Source organism: Pieris napi, chromosome 23 (assembly GCF_905475465.1).
Source record: "Pieris napi chromosome 23, ilPieNapi1.2, whole genome shotgun sequence".
Lineage (NCBI taxonomy): Eukaryota > Metazoa > Arthropoda > Insecta > Lepidoptera > Pieridae > Pieris > Pieris napi.
The window spans coordinates 6,998,120-7,023,051 of record NC_062256.1 but is presented as its reverse complement, the minus strand read 5'-3'; the positions used below and the strand labels follow the sequence as shown (position 1 = coordinate 7,023,051).

The 24,932-nt window shown below is 33.6% G+C and overlaps 1 protein-coding gene across 1 annotated transcript in view; it reads right to left on the bottom strand.

Annotated features, from left to right (window-relative positions):
- Positions 1–1,210: 1,210 nt before the first annotated feature.
- Positions 1,211–24,932, bottom strand: part of LOC125061390 — a 29,116-nt gene continuing 5,394 nt past the window's right edge. Inside the window, exons 2-14 of the mRNA XM_047666810.1 lie at positions 20,102–20,208; positions 14,326–14,464; positions 14,108–14,255; positions 13,455–13,559; positions 12,697–12,831; positions 10,689–10,887; positions 9,722–9,914; positions 8,789–9,040; positions 6,809–6,973; positions 5,903–6,069; positions 5,072–5,239; positions 3,110–3,301; positions 1,211–1,454 (exon numbers count right to left, since the gene is read on the bottom strand). Coding sequence (XP_047522766.1) covers positions 1,363–1,454; positions 3,110–3,301; positions 5,072–5,239; positions 5,903–6,069; positions 6,809–6,973; positions 8,789–9,040; positions 9,722–9,914; positions 10,689–10,887; positions 12,697–12,831; positions 13,455–13,559; positions 14,108–14,255; positions 14,326–14,464; positions 20,102–20,165 — 2,019 coding nt within the window. The 5' untranslated portion in view covers positions 20,166–20,208 and the 3' untranslated portion in view covers positions 1,211–1,362. The remainder of the gene's footprint in view (positions 1,455–3,109; positions 3,302–5,071; positions 5,240–5,902; positions 6,070–6,808; positions 6,974–8,788; positions 9,041–9,721; positions 9,915–10,688; positions 10,888–12,696; positions 12,832–13,454; positions 13,560–14,107; positions 14,256–14,325; positions 14,465–20,101; positions 20,209–24,932) is intronic.

Below are 24,932 nucleotides of genomic sequence, written 5' to 3'. Positions count from 1 at the left end.
TACGTTTAGTCAGAATTTGTATTGGACAACTTTTTCCTTTGAGAGCGCCTTTTACATTTTGATGAAGCTTTTTGTCAAACTTGTATAGATACTGATGGTAACGTTCGTCCCTCTCATTTATTTCAAAGTCAAGGGTTGGAGCGCCGTTGAAGAATGTCTAATATACGAAGACATACCGGATACAATACAAAATAGATATTAGTTGATGGCAACAATAACGTTGTATGCAATAGGTGTACGGATGTCACATTTCAACAACCAAACAAAATATTAATGTAAATTAGTCAATCAGACAAACACCGGTACACGAGTTGTTTTTATATAAATAACCACACAACTCTTTCGTTTTTTGATTGCTAAATAAATTCAAAGCACTACTAACATAGCATGATGTTTTAATATCTCGTAATTTAGCTAACAGTTTCCTTAAAATATATAAGCCCAGCGAGCAGTTGAAATTTCGATCGGTACTCTGTTCCAAAAGCGTTTTTGTACGCAATTTTGATATAAATTTTCATTAGCTATGCAGAGTCGTATGACGTATCCTTGGAATCGCGTACAAAAATTACATTAAATATTATTTGCACACAGCACATTATAAGTTAAATTTAACACTTTGTTTGAAGCTAGCTTTAATTGTTTAAAACATGAGTTTATAACTATGATAATATTAGGGGCTGCGGTTAACAAAAAACTAACTTGACTTATTTCAATAAATCTACTAACTAGAGTTCATAAATCTAAGTGACACTTATTGGACATTATCGGAAACGAGAATGTTAAATTACAATTTATGAGTGTGGTAAAGGGCTTATATTGGCTTCAAATGTGCGACTATTTTTTACATTTTGTTTACGATTTTAATTTTACTTAAGCAAAATATATATGGAACTTAGGTGATGTTAGGTTACATAACCCTGAATTGTTTTTTTTTTGTAAAAAGCTTTAATTTTAATTATGATTTTTAAAACCTTAAGCTAAATGTATTGTGTTGCGACCCCTACACTCTGCCTCTTTAAATCACTGCTAATTAATTATCTCTGCTTGGGATATATACTATTTCTCGACCTTAGCTTTTCAAAGTTAGACTAGTCGATGTTAGGTTGTCTACCCTTTAGGTTGGAACAGTACCCCATCCTTCATCTACACTTATGTTTTGTACTACGAGGTGGTTTTATATTTCATATTAAATCTAAATAAAAAACAATGGTTAAATTAAAAAGATTTATTTTAGTAAAAAAACCGTTTAAAAATACACAAATGCATAACATATTAGCAAGTCAAAACTGATTGTATCAGAGAGCGAAAGCGAATTGTAATTATATTACAAAATTGAGAAGGCGGAGTTATGAAACACTCGACTTAGTAGCGGAAGTGACCTTTCCTTGATCGTTCTTCGTGGTATACCCTCATAGGAGCGTATGATCCATTTGAAGCGCCATTAGAGTTCAAACCTATAATAAAACAATTGTTTAAACACGTTATACTTATTACGAAAAGAGTACAATTTGAATAATTAAATAATACGCTCGCTTATCGATTCCGAGCGATCTCTTAAACTTTAATAAAATCATTAATTCGTATAGATAACAAAATGTACACTTATGAACGTAAAAAAATTAATAAAATATATGAAATGATTCTAATTGTACATTTACTGCCAGTTCTCAAATCAAGGGCGTAGAACGGATGAGAAGAACAGACAAAGAATTCTCCGCCACTCCTTTTTAATACAGTGTTCCCCAACCTTTTTTGTACCATTTGTACCTTAGCCTTACTAAAATTCTTATGAATTCAACATACATAACTTTTAATTTTATTTTTTTTGATCGTCAAATTAAAGAAACAAATGAAGTATCATTTGTTTCTTTAATTTGATTTTTCATCATATTTTTCTAGTTTAGGAAGAAATTACTAGGAAATTGTTAACGATACACAGTAAGTAAAACATATAATGAAAAACTTAAATTTTAATTGAAAATAATTTTGGCCCCCTGTGGGGCGTGGGCCCCTCGTTGGGAAACACTGATCCCTATATTATTTTAATCACCACTACCACATTATTATCAATGGGCGGAAACTCAGTCAAAAACCAAATAGGTTTCCACGCTAGTTGCCTATTATGATATGGGAATGACATAAGCAGGTACGGAATTATTAATAAATTGTTTCGTTAAACGTATTATATTTGTGTCTCGGAGAGAATAAAAACAATCATAACTGGCGTTAATCTAGAAATATATACTTTGAAATTGAAACTTTCTAAAGGTGTTACAACGCAGTGCAAAGTGTTAAAGGGTGCAGTGCGTTTAATCTATGATATCTTTACCGTCTAGTTGTCCCGTCACAGTGCTCGCTTTAAAGCAAAATTAGATTAAAAGTTTGTTTATAATTTAAGCTATGTATTATAATCCTTTTTTAATAAAAACCAATGACGCTACAACGGACCTACGACCTGAGATAAAAGTAGCCGGAGCCACTAGGGCAACACTGTCCTAACTATAGAATCTAATTCCGGCTAATAAATAAATAAATAAAAAATATATATATAAAATCTAAGATTTAATTAAATTTTAAAAATTACTTCTAAAATAGACAATTTTGTTAAACTAATATTAATGTAATCAAAACATAAGTTAATTTTTACAATTAGTACTTATAGAAGACAACAATAAATCGAGAAAAAAGGTTTTCACTGCCTTGAAACTCCTCGGACAGAAATTAGACTTTCTTATTAAGGCAATAGTTTTAACGAAATCTGACATTTAATGTTAGGTTTATTAATTTTTGAACAGTGTTAGCCTAGTAGCTTCAGCCTGCGACTCTCATCTCTGAAATCGTAGATTCGATCCCCGGCTGTGCACCAATGGACTTTCTTTCAATGTGAGCATTTAATATTCGCTCGAACGGTGAAGGAAAACATCCTGAGAAAACCGCCATGTCTTAGACCCAAAAAGTCGACGGCGAGTGTTAGGCCAGGAAGCTGATCACCTACTTGCCAATTAGATTTAAAAATGATTATGAATAAGAATCAGAAATCTGAGGCCCAGACCTAAAAAGGTGGTAGCACCACTGATTTTTTTGATTTATTAATTTTTAGAAACAATACCTTGTAATAAATGCGTGGGCGGCGGCGCAGCGGGTGAAGCGCATCGTGGCGCCAACAGCAAGTGATAAAGAGCCAAGTAGACGCACGAACAGAGCAATGCCAAAACGCCCAACGCGCGGTACACGTTACGGCTGGATTCGATGCTCTGTTCGAGTGTCACCATTCCACTCACTATGGCCCCGATACATCGACCTGTATTACGTTAATTATTATAATACAGTGTACACTAGTATTGTCTTTGATTAACATAACCTTTACACATTTAAAGAAAAAACTTTTTAACCGGATTAAAGTTATGTATTATTATAAATTTACAATTATTTAACATAATTTTAAATTTAACCGACGTTTCGCGTGCTTTACAGCGTGCGCGGTCACGGTGACTGAAGACAAAAGGTGTTAGATGTCAAAAAGTATCACAGCTGTTAGTTTGTTAGACGTCTAAAATTGTCAAACACCTGGGATCCAATAATATCCAAATTAAAATCTCAAGAAAAACAATCCGCGCAAATAGAGGACACCGTGAGCCATTTTTGCCAAAATCCTCCATCTTTTAGTCGATACCAACTCCGGGGAAATAAATACAGATAATGCAACTTTCTCTACAGCTGTGATACTTTTTGACATTTAAATTTCAACACCTTTTGTCTTCAGTCACCGTGACCATGCACGCTGTAAAGCACGCGAAACGTCGGATAAATTTAAAATTATGTTAAATAATTGTAAATTTATAATAATACATAACTTTAATCCGGTTAAAAAGATTTTTCTTTAAACAGTGTACACTCTTTATAACGAATTTCAAGAATCAGAGCATTTTTTTCTCGTTATAGAGAGTTGTCGTAATAGGGAGGAGTCTTGTCGGAATATTGAGAAAATATAACCAAATTGAACAAATTAAAATAATTTTTAATTTTATTACTATCCATAGGTAAATTATTCTAAGCACATATGTTCTGTTAACTTTGCTTGACGTGTTTTTCTATGCCAATATTTGGTTTGTATTTTTTTGAGTATTTTGTGCATGTCTTAGATTGTGGTGGAATCGTCTTCATGAAACAATAAGAATTTTTCTACAATAAGAATCTCTCCTTTTTGAAATTCGAGTTGAAGAGTATCTAATATATACAATTCTCGTGTCACAGTTTTCGTTGCCATACTCCTCCGAAACGGCTTGACCGATTTTGATGAAATTTTTTGTGCTTATCCGGTATCTATGAGAATCGGCCAACATCTATTTTTCATCCCCCTAAATGTTAGGGGTAGTCCACCCCTAAATTTATTTTTTATTTTTTAGACAAAATTTTTAATTTTAATTTTTTTATGATACAGCATTAAAAAAATACATACAACCCACTAATTTTCACCCCTCTACGATCAACCCCTATTTTTTATTATATATGGCAAAATGACGGATTGCCGGATCAGCTAGTAAATATATAATATCAATACTTCGTAGGGAAATAACATTTTGTTCATTCAGCGGAAGGGAATGGCTATTTTTTTCTACTTACTGACTATTTCGATTTAACAAAGATTGAGTTATACTCGTAGATATTCCACTTATAATTTGGAATATGTAAGTAAATAAATATGATTTGATAAAAACGATTTTTAGGTTGTTGTATTACTGTGTTGTTCTAACTCAAAAAATTTAATCTGATATATGATAATCGGCTACTATCTATCTTTCAAACCCAAGTGATAAGGAGTGTCCATTCCAAAACCTTTTTTTTATTTTTTAGACAATGTTTTTTTATTTTATTTTTTATGATACAGCATACAAAAATATATACAACTCAAAATTTTCACCCCTCTACGATCAACCCAAATTTTTTTACCATAGTAGATAGTTATTTTTATTGAACTAAAAAAATGTTTTCTAGAAATAATATACATGGCAAAACAACGTTTGCCGGGTTAGCTAGTAATTATATGAAAATAAATAAAACAAAAGTCTACCTAGACAAAAGTGCGCAATGACAGGTAAAGCTTGACCGGTGGCAGTGTACTTCCGTGGTACAAGATGGCGGAAGTACAGCACTGACGTCACCCAAACCAGGCTCAATGTGAACACTTCCAGGAGCTCGCTTACAATCACCCACGTGTACGTTGTACTGTAGGCTAAAGCTGGAAAAATGGTTCACATTTAGATGAGTCGAAACATATCGCTAAGTATGACTTACATACATATGTCAAAACCGTATTCAATCCATAGACACTCCCACTTAAAATTCGTATCTCCATCGGGAGTCGATTCCACAGTTTGTTAATTCGCTTCGTAAAGTTAGGTAGCGTTCAAGTATTACGTCACGCAATTTTCGAAGATTATTGACCCACCCCCATGTAACGCGTCGTAACGTTTTCCTGTACCCAAGTATAGTAATACGTTTCGTGACCACCTAGTGACTCTTTATACCTAAAAGTTGTGGTGTGGTGTAAAGTACTGGAAAGTCGAAAATAATATTAACAATAACCCGTAATTCAATCCCCGCCCCGCATCGAAACGTTTTACAATAGGACCCCCCCCCCCCCCAAAATTCGTCACGTAATACTTGAACGCTTGTGAATGCGGAAGAGTTGCTGCATTTGAAACAGGACCAGACACGCTTGACTACCAATGGAGAGGCATCACAAGAAGTCACACTTAGCGATAAGTCTCGACTCTGAATCTTACGCTCAAACTTCAATAAGAGTACTAGTATAGTTCAGGAAAGTTAATTATTGGAAAATCTTCAAGTTTATCTTAAAAAAATTATTCTTAAAAATTGTTTTAAATTAAACAGTACTCACCAGTGTACCGTAGACAGTAGAACGTAAAGGCCGCGATGTAGATGTTGGAATGTCCGATGTAGTCCACGACCGCCTCCGCCCACCACAGAGCGGGGACTGCGGGTAAGGCACCGGCTGTCAGTGTCAGACCGGCAGACACGCTGGTACCGTTCAGCTCTAGTACCGTCCTAGAATTAAAAAAACGTGTATGTACTTATGTACACGAGTTACGGAGCGTTCAAGTATTACGTCACGCAAATTTTTGGAGATTATTGTCCCCCCCCCATATAACGCGCCGTAACGTTTTTCTGTACCCAAGTATAGTTAAACGTTTCGTGACCACCTAGTGACTCTTAATACCTTAAAGTTACCATTTTGTGGTGTAAAGTACTGGAAAGTCGAAAATAATATTAACAATAACGCGTAATTCAATCCCCGCCCCGCATCTTAACGTTTTACCCAATACCATATTTTTACCAAACCAAAAGGACCCCCCCCTCCCCCAAAATACGTTACGTAATACTTGAAAGCTCCAATAAATAATTTTCTTCGAGCTCTTTAGAGGGACTTTCCCTCTTCGAATTGCATTATTCTTGTCCATTTTCAATGTCACTTCCAATCGAAACGATATAATGTACTAATCATGATATTTTCAATAAACACTGTTTTTTATCACATTGGTTTTCATAGAAATCATTATTTTGGTTAAAATAAACACGACTCTGAAAATCACTACGCCACGACAATGCAACTTGTCGATAAAACAGAGCAAGCGCCAACAAGCGGCCCAGACTGTTTTACCGACGTTTGAACATATATTCTGGGTATCGGTTTTTTGTGATGCGCTAAAAGAAGTATAACTTCAAAAAAATTGACCAGGAAGAACGTTGTTACAATTTTACCTTACAAATATACCAGAAGACTTACCAAGGCAAATATGCATCGATTCCACTCCACAGAGTACCTAATAGAACCACGACAGCGAAGATAGCAGCCGTCTCAGCTCCATAACGTCTTACGGCATTCATGGGCATTGTCAGGACGCCTGTTGCAGTATGCCACCACCATTCAGGAGTGGAGAGCGGCATGTGGCTGGAACGCAATTCGTTATTAAGCTATTGCATAGATTCTATCGCGGGCTTTGAGCGCGGCGACCGAATCAAGAAATTCCGTAACGAAAAAACCTAACGCACGATGATGTGATATAGGTGCGGCAAATACGCGTTAGAGTGACACAGAACGCATACTGCGTATTCCCATCTCTCTGACGAGATCGGTGACGTAGAGTGAGCGCGGCCGGTGCAGCCGGTACGCGTTAGAGTAAGACAGACTATATAGGCGTTTTAGTCTGACTCTGGTAGAGTGGTAGATTGAATTGATATCAAAGAAAAACAAATACTGCATAAATAAATAAATAATTATAACTGCATAAGTTGATAAAAAATGCTAAGCAATAGCTTTACAGCGGTATGGCATTTAGTTTTTTGCCAATATTTAATAAACTATTAATATTTAAGAAATTTCAAATAAAGATTCTAAAAAAAATCTCTTTTATACTTTGTTATATATGGTTGTTTTTGTTAATTTTAGAAGTTTAGAAAAAAATAAAAAAAAGTTGAATATTTGTTTATAACAAATTGGTAAGTTAATAAGCAATAAACAAAGGACTGTCAATTATGATTTTTAGAAACAAACAATTTCTTAACTAATTATTTAAACAATAGAAAAGAAAAAAAAAGAAAAAATATAAACAATTAAAAATTGTTATTAAGGAAAATTTTTTTTTTGTAAAATCATAAAATTTTTAATGTAATAAAGTTGTGTTAATGTTTTTTTTAAAATAATGATTTAATCAATTTGTTTAAAAAAAATTTATCAACAAATGGCGGGAATTTTTGTCTTTGCAAATCAAAAAATATCTTGTATTAATAAAAAACGATTATATGATGATTTAGAAAAAAAAAATTTTTTAACAACATTACATGGATTTTTTAGTTTTTGTTTAAGTATAAAAATTTTATAAACAAAGTAGAAATATTTTTTTTAACTTTTATGGCACGATCTTGTTAAGTATGTATGTAAGAACGGCTCTACGAAGCGAAATATTTTTACGACCATTATTTAAACATTTTTTTTCACTTACAATTAAGACGGTCGTTCGAGAAAATTTCGTTAGTTAACAATTATTTAACTTGTTGAAAAATTAACTTTAAGTAAAATTTTCAACGGGAATATATTAATTATAGTGTTCAGAACACACCATAATTTTTTCAAATAAAAAAAAAATTCAATACCTTAAATAAATTAATTAATGTGCCGTACTCGCTTTTGACGCCACGCGCGAATCCTAAAAATGTCACCCGCAGACCTATTTTCAGCGTTAAATTAAAATTATAAATAATGGAGATAGAGTTCCGGGAGTTAGGAGTTTTTTATTGGAAATTTCCTCCTCTTTCAGAATCTTTATTTGAAATTTCTTAAATATTAATAGTTTATTAAATATTGGCAAAAAACTAAATGCTATTTTTTTTTCATCTTTAATTGTCTATAACTTTTGCAATTTTTTAAGCGCTAATACACGCTTTTAGCACATTTTTCTAGACGTCATTCCGGATCCAATGAGCAATCGCACATAATTTTAAGAGCAGTATCTCTATTTTGTTCCATTTTCAACTTGTCGACTAGACTATAAATAAATTGTTATTATAAGACAGATATCGTCTGGAAACAGTTCCAAACACTTGAAAAATACTTTTTTTTATAGAACAGGGGGCAAACGGGCTTACCTGATGTTAAGTGATACCGCCGCCCATGGACACTCTATTTCAGAGGGATCTCGAGTGCGTTGCCGGCCTTTTAAGAATTGGTAAGCTCTTTTCTTGAAGGACCCTAAGTCGAACAACTCACCTGTCAACTATTAGTATGAGTGCACCAATAAACATGAACAAGGCATGCAACAGGAAGGGCACCAAGTATGGCGTGTCAGGCATTTCCGAGGCTGCAAGTCCGGCTAAGGGTGGGAAGATCGCCAAGCCGAGGGTTCCGAAGGCCAGCTGTCTTCCAACATCACCACGGCCTAAGGATGTTTCTCTTGTTGCTATGACGCAAGCAGCGCCTAGCAAGGCCAAAGCGGCTGTGGGCCATATGTCAGCGAAAAGTCTGTGAAAAAAGGGGTTTAATAAGTTGTTTGGATTAGGGTGTAAATATTTGCATAATAACTAAAAACAATAATTAATTTTTAAAAAATACGATTTTTTTAGTGTTTTTAACTTATAAAATAATTTTAATTAAGAGTAGAAGTGATTTTATTATGAATTTTCATAAAATGTTCCCACTCCATCACACAATCCACATCCAATTTTTTTTTTAATATGTCTTTATCTTGCAATCAGTCAGCTAGACTATGAGCAGATGTGTTGAGAGCTGTTAGGCGTTCAGAGCAAAATCTCCATCGAGACTGCTCCTCTCTTTCAACCGTGTCTATCAAGACTTAGGATTTGTCGCCTTTTAAGCCTATTTATTAGGTCCGGTATGGATAGTTGCGTGGCAAGCTTATTAGGATGCATTTCTAGCCTTTTTCACACATCCAAATTAATAATAAAAATTCAAAGTTACGCAGATAGAACCTAAATATATGAAATAGCGAATCCACAGCTCAATGCGACTATGATATTCTAGACTATGATATGATATTTCTTATATTATGATAAACAAATAATTAAAATCAGGGGCAGGAAGCTCACCTGATGTTAAGTGATACCTTATGTACATTCACATTGAAGGCTCGCAAATGCGTTGCCGGCCTACTGTGCGGGCGTCTACTATCACTCTACTAGCTACCTTATAACGAAATAGCTCCAGAAAGTATAAGACGGGTCGCCAATAACAAGTCTGCACTCAGCATTAGCAAGAACTCCGTCCGGTTCATCATACGGATCCAGCACTTGGCATCGCACGGCTGCCTTACATTCACCTCCATCTGGGTTTATTTCTTGAAGACGGTCAGCTGGTACTATACATTTTGATGGCCCAGCTGTAATTGAAATACGATTTTTAGCTCATTAGAGTAAGGAGAGCCAATTCTCTTCTTTCTAAAAGGAATTAATTTTATCACTAGTAAATTAATTAAGTAATTAATTTAATTAACTTTGAGTTTTTTGCTTTTGACTTTAAATGTCTATCTTCTCTTACTCTTAGCCATAACCATACGGCTTCGCATTTATTCTACGCTTCAATAGACAATAACTTTATATGCATAGCCAATCCTAATTAATACTAAAAATATCTAATAATAATAATAAAACTAAAATATACAGTAATTATATTATTCTTAACCTACATAGTAATAATAAAAATTAAAACAAACATAAAAAAACGTGTGTACTTATGTCGATAAAACAGAGCAAGTGCCAATTAGCGGCCCAGACTGTTTACCGACGTTTTAACAGATATTCAGGGTGTCGGTTTTATGTGACGGAGTGCGGGTGTGGTTTTTGTGACGGTGCGTGCATCGTAAAAAATTACTCTCATCATTTTTCCCTAACGCCCCAAAAGAAGTATAACTTTAAAAGTTTGGTCCCTGTTTAGTTTAAGAATTTTAGTACTGTGTTGGAAATAAATGTGTTTATAAAATATGTAAATATATTTCCATAAGGAGAAAAAAAATGTATGGCAGCAATGAACGCAGAAGAACGGGGGGAGACAAAAGAGGTGGTGCAAGATATATTAGCATTAGAATATCAATATTGTAAATACGCAATTATCATAAAAGGCTTTATTATTAAGTAGAAAATTTAAAATTCTTTACCAGTTCTATAGGTGCACCAATTGTTTTCGTCAGTAGAATTATCTTCAGGCATTTCTGGGGCTAATAGAGAGAGGGGAACGCGTAGCCTCTTTTCGTGTTGCATGTATACGAGACATTGGCCATTGTAGCAGAGATGTGGTGGGTTGATCTCGAAGTCTGCGTCATCTTCCGGCTCTTCTGTCACTAGTAGCACTGGTGTCTGAGGTGAAAAGTAAATAATAAGTAGACCATTCTTAATATATAATAGTAAGAATGGCACCAAGACACAAAACAAATTTGGCGCGAAGTGCTTCGCTTGCCACAGATAATAAACACTTTTATGACATTTGAATTCGGCCGGTGTTATTAGAAATATACATTTCATAGTTGTTCAAAATTTCGGTGTACATCTAGGAATAAAAAAAAAAAAAGAATTATGCCAAAACTCGTTTTAACTCGTTTTAAATTGGGTAGTTTGAAGGAAATGAAAATATGATTGCTACAGTTTAAAAAAAGAATGCTACAGCCCCTCAGATCAAAGAAACAGATACACTGTTTCTTTGATCATTTTTATTTCATAGACAAGTTGATGATCAGATCATCTGACATATGCAGATTTTTGAATCTGTGACAAACCGGTTTTCTTACGGTACTTTACAGCACGGACAAGTGTTAAATGCACACATAGAACAAAAATCGTAACATTGGTGCACTGCCCTTCTCAAGGACTACTTTCAAATAATACTACAAATATGTATTTTATTAAAATTCACGATAAATTTATCCGAAATCCTTAGGTCTTATCCCTTTGTACAAAACAGTTTTAACTAAAAGTATTTCTCAAAACGTGGAAAACACGAAATAAAAACGTTTAATGTATTAAGCAAATAATAAAAATGAGTGTAGATGATTATATATCGGAACTATTTCTTTTTGTCTTTTTTACAAAGTGAACGGAAGGCAAAAAATGTAATTCTAACAATGGGTTAATGAATACGCAAAATTCAAGGTCAAATTGTTTTACGAAATACAGTAAAACGCGACAAACAAATTTCCTTATGAAATCGTATTTAAATAGGTTTTATTTAGAATATACTAACTCTATTGATATTAGAAGCATTTGCGACATGCTTGTGGTGAAAACAAAGGTACAGAACACATATAGGTACGGGACAGAAAATTACGTATGCATTTATTTCGTATCTATACTCATTGGCTGTCGTTCTATTACTAAGCGCTCCAAAGGGACTTTGAGCCGCGCAACAGCAATCTGTGGAGCCAGCTGCTCAGTATTTCGGAACCACTACTATTTGTTTTTTGATATCCGTGGAAATACATTTGCACATCCCCAGAAATCTGCAAGGGTATGTGGGACTCAACCCACACCAGAATCTCTGCTATTTAGAGACTGAGCAATATCCACTAAAACCACCTCGGGTAGTTCCTACTAGGGGGCGTTAAAGAGTCTCCGGGGTCTTTCCTCCGGGGCCAAACCACTACGATCTACGGTCCTGTAACTATGGTCCTTGATTTGAGAACTGGCAATAAATGTAAAATTGGAAGCATTTCATATATATGTCGCAGTAAAGTAGTTAAATCAGAGTGTTAATTGAATTTCTAGACAGTTAATTAAATGAGGATAGTACATTTTGTTCCCTAAATTTTTTTTTTTTTTATATATATACATGTGTCTTTACTAAGACATCATGGATCATTACAATCTAGCCTAACTTAAGACTAATAAGTAATTTAAATCTAACCTAATTTACTAATGAGGATGTTTACATGATAAGAAAGTGTCCAATAACACTACTTACAGTCTCTAATAAAGGGAAGACACTCTGTTCTTGTGTTCTATTTATTATATTGTTCCCTAAATTAATAAATTATTTTTGAATTTAAATTTAAGAAAAGAGGTACAATTTCCTAAAGGGCAGACACTTCTCCTAAGCCAGTGATGAACGGTGGGTCTCTCACCCATTTGCCTTATATTTTAAAAGGCGTCGCAAATAATCAAACGTATACTCACAGTATAATTAGCGACACTGTTATATAGTGGGCTCATTGTTGTGGTAGTAGATGTTGTAGTGAAGGGCTTCATCACCCACGTCATGTTCTCGTCAGCACAGCCGTATTCACACGCGCCCACAGCAAGTACTCCTGACTAGAAACATTGGTACATCTAATTAATACATTAAAACAAATTTCGCTTATAAAACTAAGAAAACCTGAAAGAAAAATGTACAGCCATGGATCGTACAAGTTTCTTTTCAACTTTCTGTAGTATTGGATTTTGGCTGTTTACCGAGTTTCACACATTCTTAAATAAACAATTTTCATAAGCATACCATACGTTATTGAATGATTGAAATGTTTATTTTAAATTTCGTTTATTCTCAAATATATGATGACTTTTTATATATCATATTGTCTGAACTTTATAAATAAAGTCGAATATTGCCATTCTTATATTTCAACTATAACGTTATCTATTTATTCGTTTTGAATTATTATAATTATGTTAATAATACATAAACTTAAATCTCGATTTTTTTACTTAAATTATTATAAGTCTTCAATTTTCGTATACCTAAATTCTATAACTTTGTGACGCTTCATTATAAAGAGTCCTAACTTAAGTCCGAATCGAAGACAATTTATTCCTAACTGTCAAAACAGACAGATCTATAATTTCGCGCCAAAACTTATCTATGATAGACTAAAAACATCTTACAATCGTTGCCTGGCTGTAATAAAAATACTTTTTCGAATTCCGATTTTTCCTACCTTTTGTCCATCCCATCTATTGCATCTCATGCCCTCAGTACACACTTCCTGCATTACGTAACCGCCATCTGCGTCGCACATAAAGAGGACTTGCGGTCTCCTGGCCTATAATAAAAACCAATATCACTGATAAAATTCCTCTAACATCTGTACTTTAACGTAATCTGTCATTTGTCATCACAGATTATAGTGTAAACACAATTTGACTGAAAGGGCCGGTCATGTATTACGTAAGCACAATAGGGGGGAGGGAGGTCTTTGATTTTCTTATTGGTGATTATTTCAACAGTAATTATTTACTTTTTCCATATATTACCCACACATTGTCAAATGTCAATGCATGAAAACGAAATGCATTTTCAAGGATTCGAATACTTTCGTAATACTTGCCCTAAAGGGGTACTTCAGTTAAGAGTGAATTTTTTTTAATTTTATGAAGGTTACTTAAAAGAAAAGGCATTTGGTTACCTATTAATGTCAATTCGCCTTATTATAAGCCTAGTCTAGTCTGAAAGTTATTGTTTTTAGTAACAAAGCGAATCTCTTATATTTGGTATAACATCACTCAGCATCAAAAGGGGGTTTTTGATGCCTCATTGCAGTGACATTTTAGATTAGTCATCATCTAATCAGAATATATAAGCAGTGCTTACCTCATGTCGCTCCGTGTATGGAACGGCGAGTAGTAACGAATAAAATAAAGCACTTAAAATAAGACACAAGGCAGTGATGATTCTCAAAAGCTTCCCGGAACCGCTGGGCCCCGAACTTCCGCCGGTCGAGCCTCGACCCACTGACAATCTGTAAAAACACATTCACATACAAGCTACATTCTGAATACTAATACGTAATTAAGATTCTGTATACTCACTTATCAATAAGCGGTCCCAACACGGCAGGGCCAAGCAGTGCTATACATGGTGTTACGGCAGAAATCAAACGTGCTTCTGCTCTATCTAACCCAACGGATAGCATATGTAGGGGCAGAAATGGGTAGATACATCCTATTCCTGGAAAGAAACAACGGATAAATCACCGACTGTTAGCTCAGCTATCTCGTCTTGGGCGCTTTCAAATAGGTATATCAAACATCATACTGAAATAAAATGGTTTGACATCTAAAACTAGATTTACGTTTGCTTGACGCTGTAGAAGACGAGCCTTATGACAAAGTAGTAAATGACGTCACATCCTTTTTGGATTGTTTCTAAACAAGATATTTTAAATGCATTTCGCAAAACAGAAGAGAGACGAAGGCAAGCAGCCGAATGGGATGTCATTGATCCCTTGGAAGATGGGACGGGCTTTGGTATGGGATGCTACTTGTGTGAACACGTTTGCCCCGTCTGATTTCCCTCGGACAAACAAAAAAGGGGCGGCCGTAGAGCAGGAGGAAAATTATAAACGGCTCAAATATAAGAGACTTTCCTCCAACTTCGTTTTGTTCCCTTTGGAGTAGACTCTTGGTCCATGGTGTTCATGTGCACAGGCGCTAATTAAAGATTTAATTTGGCGCCTGGTAGATAGTACCGGTGACCGCAGAGCTGGTGCTTTCCACGCTCAACGAATAAGTATCGCAAGACAGGGAGGAAATGCCACCATTATTACACTGCCGCAGGGCCCAAACTATTTAATTGTTTTAAATTTCTTTTTATCAATTTTTAATTATTATTATTATGTTGGTTAAGAATATTGTAAATACTTTGTGTGTTGCAAATAAGTAAAGCTTATCCCATAAATAAAATTCGCAAAAAGGAAAGGAATTTATGGATTTGGAATGTTTTAAAAACATACTGCAAAACCACGTGATTGCGCCTGGACATGGTGACGCGACGATTAATTAAGAACAATTAATCGTTATTAATCATTAGTGCTTCGTGACTGTTTCGTTACGTGATTAGAATCGAAATAGATACCTATAGAACTAGTATTTAAATAAAATAGCCTATATTCCTATTACCTACATTAAGTTTATGTTAATATATTTAATATAAAAACGACCTCCGACGGTGTGAAGGCCTCTAAATTCTTCCATTTGTCTTTCATCTTCGCTCGTCTTTTATTTCATCTTCCCAGAACTACATAGTAATGAGTTTAAATTATAATTGATAAAAAAACGTTTAAAACTGGTTAGACCCCTTTAAATATGTGGAATACGCTGCCTGACTCCGTACGATTGGCTACCTCTCTGTCATCTTTTAAAACTCTTCTGTATAATCATTTCTTAACTTTATCCTATCCTCATCAATCGTGACTTGTATAATTCTTATGTTTCCTTTAACATCACTATTCGCTGTTCATGTATTTGTAAGATTAGCTTTTAAGTTTGTTATTAATTTTTTTTTGTATTACTTTAGATTAAGGATTCTGCACTTCTAGCACGCATCATGTTGCTTTTTTTTTTTAGTTTTTCTCTTAACTGGAAGAGATCGCTTATTAGCGATAAGGCCGCCCGTTGCATCCCTTATAATTTTTATGTATTGTGTTTCTTTTATTTGCAACGAAGTGTAAATAAATAAATAAATAAAAATATGCTGAGAGAATAATCTAACCGTATTTAACACACACAAATATAACTTAACATAGTAATAATAATTAATATTCCCTCCAAATGATTTAACAATCATATTCATACAAGTCTTTTTTAGTGTCTATTTTTGTCTATTCGTTTTGTGTAATCGGTTGCTGTATTCGATTTATATATACCCAACATAGTAAGATTAAAAATAATTGAAAATTAAAACAAATATAAAAAGTTTTGTCCCTGTAAAAGACTTGGCGGTAAGTGATTCCCGTATGAACATATGAGATTGACATACACTTAAATACCATTTGACAGAAGAATCCACGAAAATAATCAATACGGACAGAAATATCTCTGCCAAGGCACTATTAAAAGGTCTAACTGCAGACTAAGATTTTTATTAATCAAGTCCCCGCGAACTTCGTTTCGGCTTAATATGATTTTTTACGTAGCCTACCTTTTTAGCTGTAAAATTGCCATGCTAACCCATAGAGACCGTTCGCTTTTCCACAATAAAAACCTAAGTACTAAATAAAACTGATTGTTTATAACTTTCCAATTTTTCTCTCCATAAAAACCTTCCCCAGAGTTCAAGGAACCGATAAAAACAGCAGCAGACTTCGAGTTTTGCGCTTAGCAACATATTTTGATATTGATTCTTATTTATATATTTATATAGATTGAATCAAACAATAATTGTAAATTCTAAACTAAAGAAAAAACTTTTTAACCGGATTAAAGTTATGTATTATTATAAATTTACAATTATTTAACATAATTTTAAATTTATCCGACGTTTCGCGTGCTTTACAGCGTGCGTGGTTTATAACTTTAATCCGGTTAAAAAGTTTTTTCTTTAAATGTGTAAAGGTTATGTTAATCAAAGACAATTCTAAACTAGTTAAATTTACTTTTTATAAAAAACTGGAAGTAATGTTTATAAGACCGTCCATTTACATTCTTTCTTTCTTTTTTTGTGTTATTGGCACATTTAAAATATTTTTCGTCTTATAATTCTACAAAAAGTAACTGTATGTATCAAACCAGTTTCGCACATGCGACTAAATTATTCATGCCATCTGCACTCATACGGGCAGTTAAAATGGCCGCGTCGCAAAGACGAGAAACGAGGTGAATGGTCCCTAAATCATTCGGCAACAACAACGCTCCTTAGATGGAAACTTGGGACTTGCAGTAAAACAGTACTGGAAGCTTATAGTACGAGATCCCGCTGCAGGATTGGTGCGCTCATCGACTATTTGTTTAAAACCAAATTTTTATGTTTATTTATAATTAAGAGAATATATATTTACTAGGGTGCCTATCAAAATTTGGCCGCCATTATTTTTAATTAAATTATTTTTAATTGATTTTTGGTAAAAAATTTCGTTCATTTATTATTTAAATAAAATAACGTCTACATCACGGTAATTAATATGAAGATTCTAAAAAATCACGGGTGCCGTTGCGCACATGGCCGCACCTCTTTGGCAGCCAGGTGTAAACAGGTATGATTTCGATAAATTTATACGTTTATAACCTATTTTTATTAATTATATGTCAAATTGAAGCTAATTTTTTTCTATTAATTATCATATAAAGTTGCTTAATTAAATCTGGCCGCAAATAAGGGCTACTGGCTGTTAAAGATAATAAATATTTAAGGTAGAGTGAAAGAGAGTTAGCGCGTAACATCATTTGTCAGACGAGGACAGCGTCGAACGTTATAGAGATTACGTTACGTTAATAGAGACGACTTATAAAAAATATGTAATTTTTTTCAAAATGACAAATTTAAAAATTGCAACAAAAAATTAATGTTGATTTGATATATCGACGGTCTAGTTAGCAATTTATTGAACATTTTGATGAAGCAATAATCCAATTACAAATTATTTGAATGATTCAAACTTAAATATTATATCTCTATTAGATATTAATGATATTAAATGGTTTTTTAAAATGATAATAAATTTTGAAGTCATTGTTTTTTTCGTACAAATAAAAGATTCTCTAAAATGGAGTTAGATAATTTGCTTATTAGAACGTCGATATTTAATATTAATTTAAAAAATAAAAAAATAAAACCAAGGTGACTTAAGTAAAATAATTTTTTATTGCGAAAGTATTATTTAAAAAATTTATTAGATTTTATTCAAGTAATTAATTGTCTGTTACATATTAATTAAACATTTAAGCAAATTAAAAACTTAAAAAAAATAATCTTATAACTCTTATATTTCCGTAACTCTTATTTAAAAATCTGAATCATCGGCTTAAAAGCGTCGCACTGCGCACAGCCGACAATCGCTGTCCTCGTCTGACAAATGATGTTACGCGCTAACTCTCTTTCACTCTACCTTAAATATTTATTATCTTTAACAGCCAGTAGCCCGCCCTTATTTGCGGCCAGATTTAATTAAGCAACTTTATATGATAATTAATAGAAAAAAATTAGCTTCAATTTGACATATAATTAATAAAAATAGGTTATAAACGTATAAATTTATCGAAATCATACCTGTTTACACCTGGCTGCCAAAGAGGTGCGGCCATGTGCGCAACGGCACCCGTGATTTTTTAGAATCTTCATATTAATTACCGTGATGTAGACGTTATTTTATTTAAATAATAAATGAACGAAATTTTTTACCAAAAATCAATTAAAAATAATTTAATTAAAAATAATGGCGGCCAAATTTTGATAGGCACCCTAGTAAATATATATTCTCTTAATTATAAATAAACATAAAAATTTGGTTTTAAACAAATAGTCGATGAGCGCACCAATCCTGCAGCGGGATCTTAGACCATTACTAGAGTTTAATATTGTTATATTAATTTCAAATGACATTAGCGATGTTCGTTGTTGGATTATTCATTTACATATAATATAATCATACATAATAAGCGTTACAGAAAACATATTCTTCGCTGTATTACATAGGTTAACGGACGACTCTTATTGTCCGTAGGGTGAACTGACAAAAGTTCTATTATTTGTTAGTGTATATGATAATTAGTTGATCTTAAAAAAATATTTAGTTTATTTTTCCTAATTCATTTATTATGTTTGTTTTCATTCCGTGTGATTTTTTTATTGGATATTTATTCTTGTTGATTTAGAGTCATCTGTTACTACAAGATTTTGTTTATTGTAATTAAATAAAATAAAAGCTGTTTAACAAGTTTATACTCTCATATTCGTAATTATAAATTAAAAAAATTCACGTACTACGTGCGGGACTGATTAAAAACATTTGAAATAAACTGAAAGATTTTTATTTTATTTTACAAATTCTTAACTCGCTTTATATCCTAAAAATAATTGACTCATTGAGCGGATGTTACAGTATTACTCGGCTGATTCATACCTTATTAACAAGTAACAAAGACTAAAATTGAAAGTGTAATCTGCAATAACCAAGATGCTTTCTATCCCACAAATCACCCAAACATTTGCTACCATTACTTTAATTTGTTGAGCTAATTTTATCGGTGGTAATAAATAGATATTTGTTTTATTTAAATTATTCCTACATAGTACAACCGGGTTACACTTCTCACTTTATTAGGAGCCTGGGCTACATGTTATCTACCCTTTTTAGGTCTGGGCCTCAGATTTCTGTATCTGTTCATGTAGCTGTAGGTGATCAGCCCCCTGTACGTGACACACGCCATCGACTGTTTGGGTCAAAGGCAAGCCGATGTTTTCCTTAACCCTAGCGAATGTATGCGCACATACAAAGAAAGTCCATTGGTGGAAAGACCGGGGATCCAACCTACGACCTCAGGAATGAGATTCGCACGCTGAAGACACTAGGCCAATACTCCTCACAATAGTATGTTTATTAAACATACTATTGTGAGGAGTATTGGTGTAACGCCAGGGCCTACCTTGGGACCATTAAGATTAAAGGCGCTACGTTCCCATATTTTTTCTTAATTATTATTTCTTGTCTATGTATTAGTCCACAGGCTGTTAACTTAAATTCCACACCAGCAATTAAATACGTTACAAGAACGGCTTTGAAAGCATGAACAAGTTTTTCTACATCGCTCAACTTCGCGGAAGCTTTATTGATGTCTTAGTAACTAGATCTGTGTTTATTATGATACTGACCTGCTAAGAAGCAAAAGAGGACACACTTCAATGTGATCAGGTTTTTATTCACAATCTCCTTCATCTTGGCTTTCTTTCGTTACCTCGTTTGTGATAGCATCGTGTATCTGTAAACAATTATTTTAATTAAATCTTTGTTACAGGTGTTTCAAAGGCCGGTGTAGCGTATGAAGCGTTTGATTAAATAGAGCAGAGCTTAGGGTAAGATTTAGAGCCGACTTAGTGCTAAGTCTGACTCCCGTTCGTCACAATCGTATTGGATTTAGATTTTTCTTTTGTTTAGGTAGTTTTAAAGGGTAAGGTAGCGTCACGTGTAAGACGTTCAATTAAATAGATTAGAGTTTTGGGTAAGATTCAGAAACGACTTAGCGCTAAGTCTGACTCTCGTACGTCAAAATCGTATTGGATTTTTTTTATTTTTATTGAGGTAGTTTTAAAGGGAAATGTAGCGTCACGTATAAGGCGTTCGATTAAATAGAGCAGAGCTTTGGATAAGATTCAGAATCAAATTGCCCAGCTGTGGGGCGTGGGCTCCAAGGTGGGAAAAACTGCTCAAAACCCCAACGACAACGACCTCCGTTGGCATTTTAAATTTTCGCTAAACACAAAACTTTATTAAGCAGCAATGTGTTTAAAAGACAGATAATTTCTTAAAGGGACGATAATTTTAGGTCCAATGAGGCCACGGTCGGGCCATTTGTACGCCCACATGGCACGACTATAGGCTGCAAAGAACGTTAATTTTAAAATAGTTACGCTAAATGACGTGATCGTAGTGATCTCATTGCCATTTGCCAGTTGTGTCATATTATCGTCGTATTACATTGATAAATATTTATTTCCTATACACAAATAGTATTTACAATATTCTTAACCTACATAAAATAAATAAATCAGTTGCGCTACAACCCTTTAAGGTCTGGGCCTTAGATTTCTCTGTATCTGTTTCATGATACAGGTCAATGTAATAGGCAAGTAGGTGCCTGAAACACGCCGTCGACTTTTCGGTCTAAGGCAAGCCGGTTTCCTCACGATGTTTTCCTTCACTATTCGATTTCCAACACTGCTCTTAGCTTAGATAGTAATAATAATAATTAATCTTAATGGTTTAAATAGTAGTTTATACATTAAATATTAGAGCTACATAAGCTTTTTCTTACAAATATTTAGTCAGGTGTTGGCTAAATAAAACTTTTGTCTAATTAGATATATAACTCATTTGATAACCAGATATTATATACTATTATAATGATAACTTTCTACAATATTTAAGACAAGACATACTATATACGAATGATCGAATCGATAACATAATGGTCGCGTGACATATAGGGGTCAGACGTCGAACTTACATCAACTTTGTCCTATAAAAATATATTATCTTGATTATACACGAAAAGAAGTTTTTATGACTCAGGAGGTTGCAATCTTTGTTTATTTGAAGCAGATTAAAATATTTCACGATTTAACACCTATTCAAATTTGGAACAATATTTATTATCTATGCATGAAGTACAGGTTAAGTGATAAATTATTGCCATATTTAAAAAAAATTGATCTATTTTTAAATTTGGAATTACATTTATCGCGGTTTTACAAAAACCATAGACAAGCATTAATGAATAATTGTATAATTGACCTAATTTAACACTCCGGTTATATTAACAGTAGTTGTCAAATCTATACTTGATTCTATAAAGAGTTTAGTTAAACGCACTAATCAAAGGTACTACTGACATTAAAAAATATTTTTGTGTTGGATCCGTTATTCGAGACTACGCTATATCTTAATAATAAAAGCCTTTTATTTCTGATACTAGGTCACATTGAAATATAGTTTAATTCTATTGTCTATGTAACACAGTTAATTATTTGGTATCTGTGCATTTTTTGGCAAAGGACTCCTCTAAATTTTTGGCCTAAAGGTCTAGATACCAGGCCATAAACTCCAAAAAAAAAATACCTCCTCTAAATCCCGCCATTTTCGTCTCCAATGTCTCTGTTCCTCTTGTGTTTTATCTAACCCTTTTAACGCAGGTTAAAAAGTTTTTTTTTATGGCATTAGTTTTAACAATATGCCAGTTTCAAGTAAAAGGTAGGGAAACTACACGCGAGAAAAAATAAACCAAGACATCAAAACGGATAAGCTAGTTCGAAATATGTACATGTTAACGTAAAATTGTAAACACCGTTAGATTGTAATCTATATCGCGAGATTATAAACTGTCGAAAGATTGTGAACCTCAGCGTACTGCTTACAATTTAACGTATTATTATTCGGTAGATTGTACTACACTAACTTACGTTATCATTCAAACTTCTTTGGTCAATTACAGATTAATTTTACTTCCCAACAATTTCATATAAGTACCGAATAATAATACGTTAAATTGTAATCAGTTCGTTGAGGTTCACAATCTTTCGACAGTTTACAATCTCGCGAGATAGATTACAATCTAACGGTGTTTACAATTTTACGGTGACATACATAAACATAATATTAAATCTTAATATTATTATTGATTATGAAAGATATTACAATAAAGAAACAGCAAAAGGCAGATTTTAGCCTAAAACGTAAAAAGTTTCAAAAATGTCAATTGTATGTTGAACATGGAAATGTCAATAATATTCTTCTGATGTTGGGGGCTAGTGACATGTTGTGAAGCAGTGATGTCACCGCTATAAGCAGCGAAGGTCCATCGGCATGCGTGACCGAGCTTCGTTGTGAGGGCACGCCATACTTTTCATTATTGTATCACGAAAGATTATAATTGAATTAACTATAGTACAAGAATTTATATTTTAATTAAACAAATATTTATTTAATTTTTTTAACCTACATAGTAATAATAATAATTAAAAATTAAATTATTATTACGTATGTATTACATAGTTTTAGTCAACTTTTTTATGATCCTTATATGAGTGTTTATAGATTTTGTCTTGACTATTGAGTCATTTAATCTCGTTCAATACCAGCGAACTGTGAAATCGGCTCCCCGTGGAGGTTTCTCTCTCGTCCCACAAAGGCCGACAACGCACCTGCTTAAATAGGTATCTATGGGCTGCAGTGACTGCTTTTATGACCCGTACGCTCTTTTGCCCCCCCCCTAACTTAAAAAAACCCTGCTACTCGCAGCCGGAAACAATTGTTATTACATTCGAGGTAAATGCAGCCACGGCAATAAAAATGATACAGCCTCAAAACGTTTGCTTTGCAAACGTTTTTCTATTAAAAAAGACCTTACTCCTAGAGACTAAAGAGGCTCAAAAGCCGGCAACGCACCAACTAAAATAGGTCTATGGGCTGCGGTGACTGCCTCTTATGGCTGTCTTGTAGGCTTATTAACTTATTGCAAACCTTAAAAAAAGGCAAAGAGTAGCAGCCCGAAACTTTTGTTTTGCCAGGTACCTCCATATGCCATGATCACCACAGCCACGGCGTATAAATATGATAGAACCTCATAAAAACATCTTTTAGTTAGAATTTCACGTTTGCATTGCATATTTAATTTTAATCATTCCTTTATGTTTTTAAATAAACTGCTAGTTAATTTAAGCTTGCAACATTTTTACCGTTTTAAAATCTTGACAAATTTCAATATAAACGTATTTTCTATAAAAAATAACTGGCTTGGATGTAGAATCCAGGCATAAATAAGATCAATTAAAATGCGAGAATATATTACCGCACTGTGGCAAATCAAAGAATGACTCATATTTTTTATTAATAGGTAATTATAATTCATAGATAACCTTTAAACAGATAGCAAACAGTGTCAGTGTTGATGAAATAAATTATAAAGAGATCTGACGGATGTTTTTAAAACTCTTTAGGGCTAGCATAAACGCATGTGGTGGGGCTGTGCAATGGGGCATAGAGCATTTTCTTGTCTGCCAGTCAGTTTGCTCGGAACAAAAGTATGTAGCAGTTGGAGCTTTTTTGGGCTGATAGGGCGTAATAATAGTTTCAAATTTAGAAGTTACGGGCAGTTAACTGTAAAATTACGTTGTTTTGTTACTGTTTCACAATGTACGCATAAGTTCTACATAAGTTCCAAATTAGCTATTTATTACTTATTGGTAGGATAAACACTATTGTTGCGTTTCACGTCTGTCAGATAGCGCTTTTCGTCACATAAAGTCCATCATAAGTTATGAGTCCGATGAAGTGTCAAATAGCACAATTTATCTTCCAAATAATTTATGTGTTGCATAGCTATTTAGTACTTTATCCATACATTGTGAAACAGACCCATAATTTTATTTTTCATTGTTATAATATTCGTACACATATATATTTATTTCCAACACAGAAATATACAGTATTTACAATGTCCTTACCTACATAGTGATAATAAAATAAATAATTGATAAATAAAATTAAAACACATTTAAAAAGTTTGGTCCCTGTGGCTGTGTTAATGCTGCATTTCGCTGTATTGCGATACTTATTCGTTGAGCGAGGAAACCACCAGCTCTGGCCACCAGTACTACCACCACTACTACCGGTACCAGGCGCCTTAAATCTTAAATCTGTGCGATATACGCCTGGTATGTTAAATTTTCGACTTTACGAAAATTCTAATATGAAATTGAATATTAAGATACTGATAATGTGTTTATATTAAGTATCATTTACCCCTGCTATATAAAAAAACAAAAGAACATCAGTCACGCTACAGACTAAGTAGGTCGCCATCAGAATTGGTGACGCCGGATGCGTTTCTCTTGGTAATTTGAATTCATTATTTTCACTACAACGCGCATAGATAAATGAGTATGAAAGGACCTTTAATAGTAAATAATTTTGTATATTTCCTTAAAA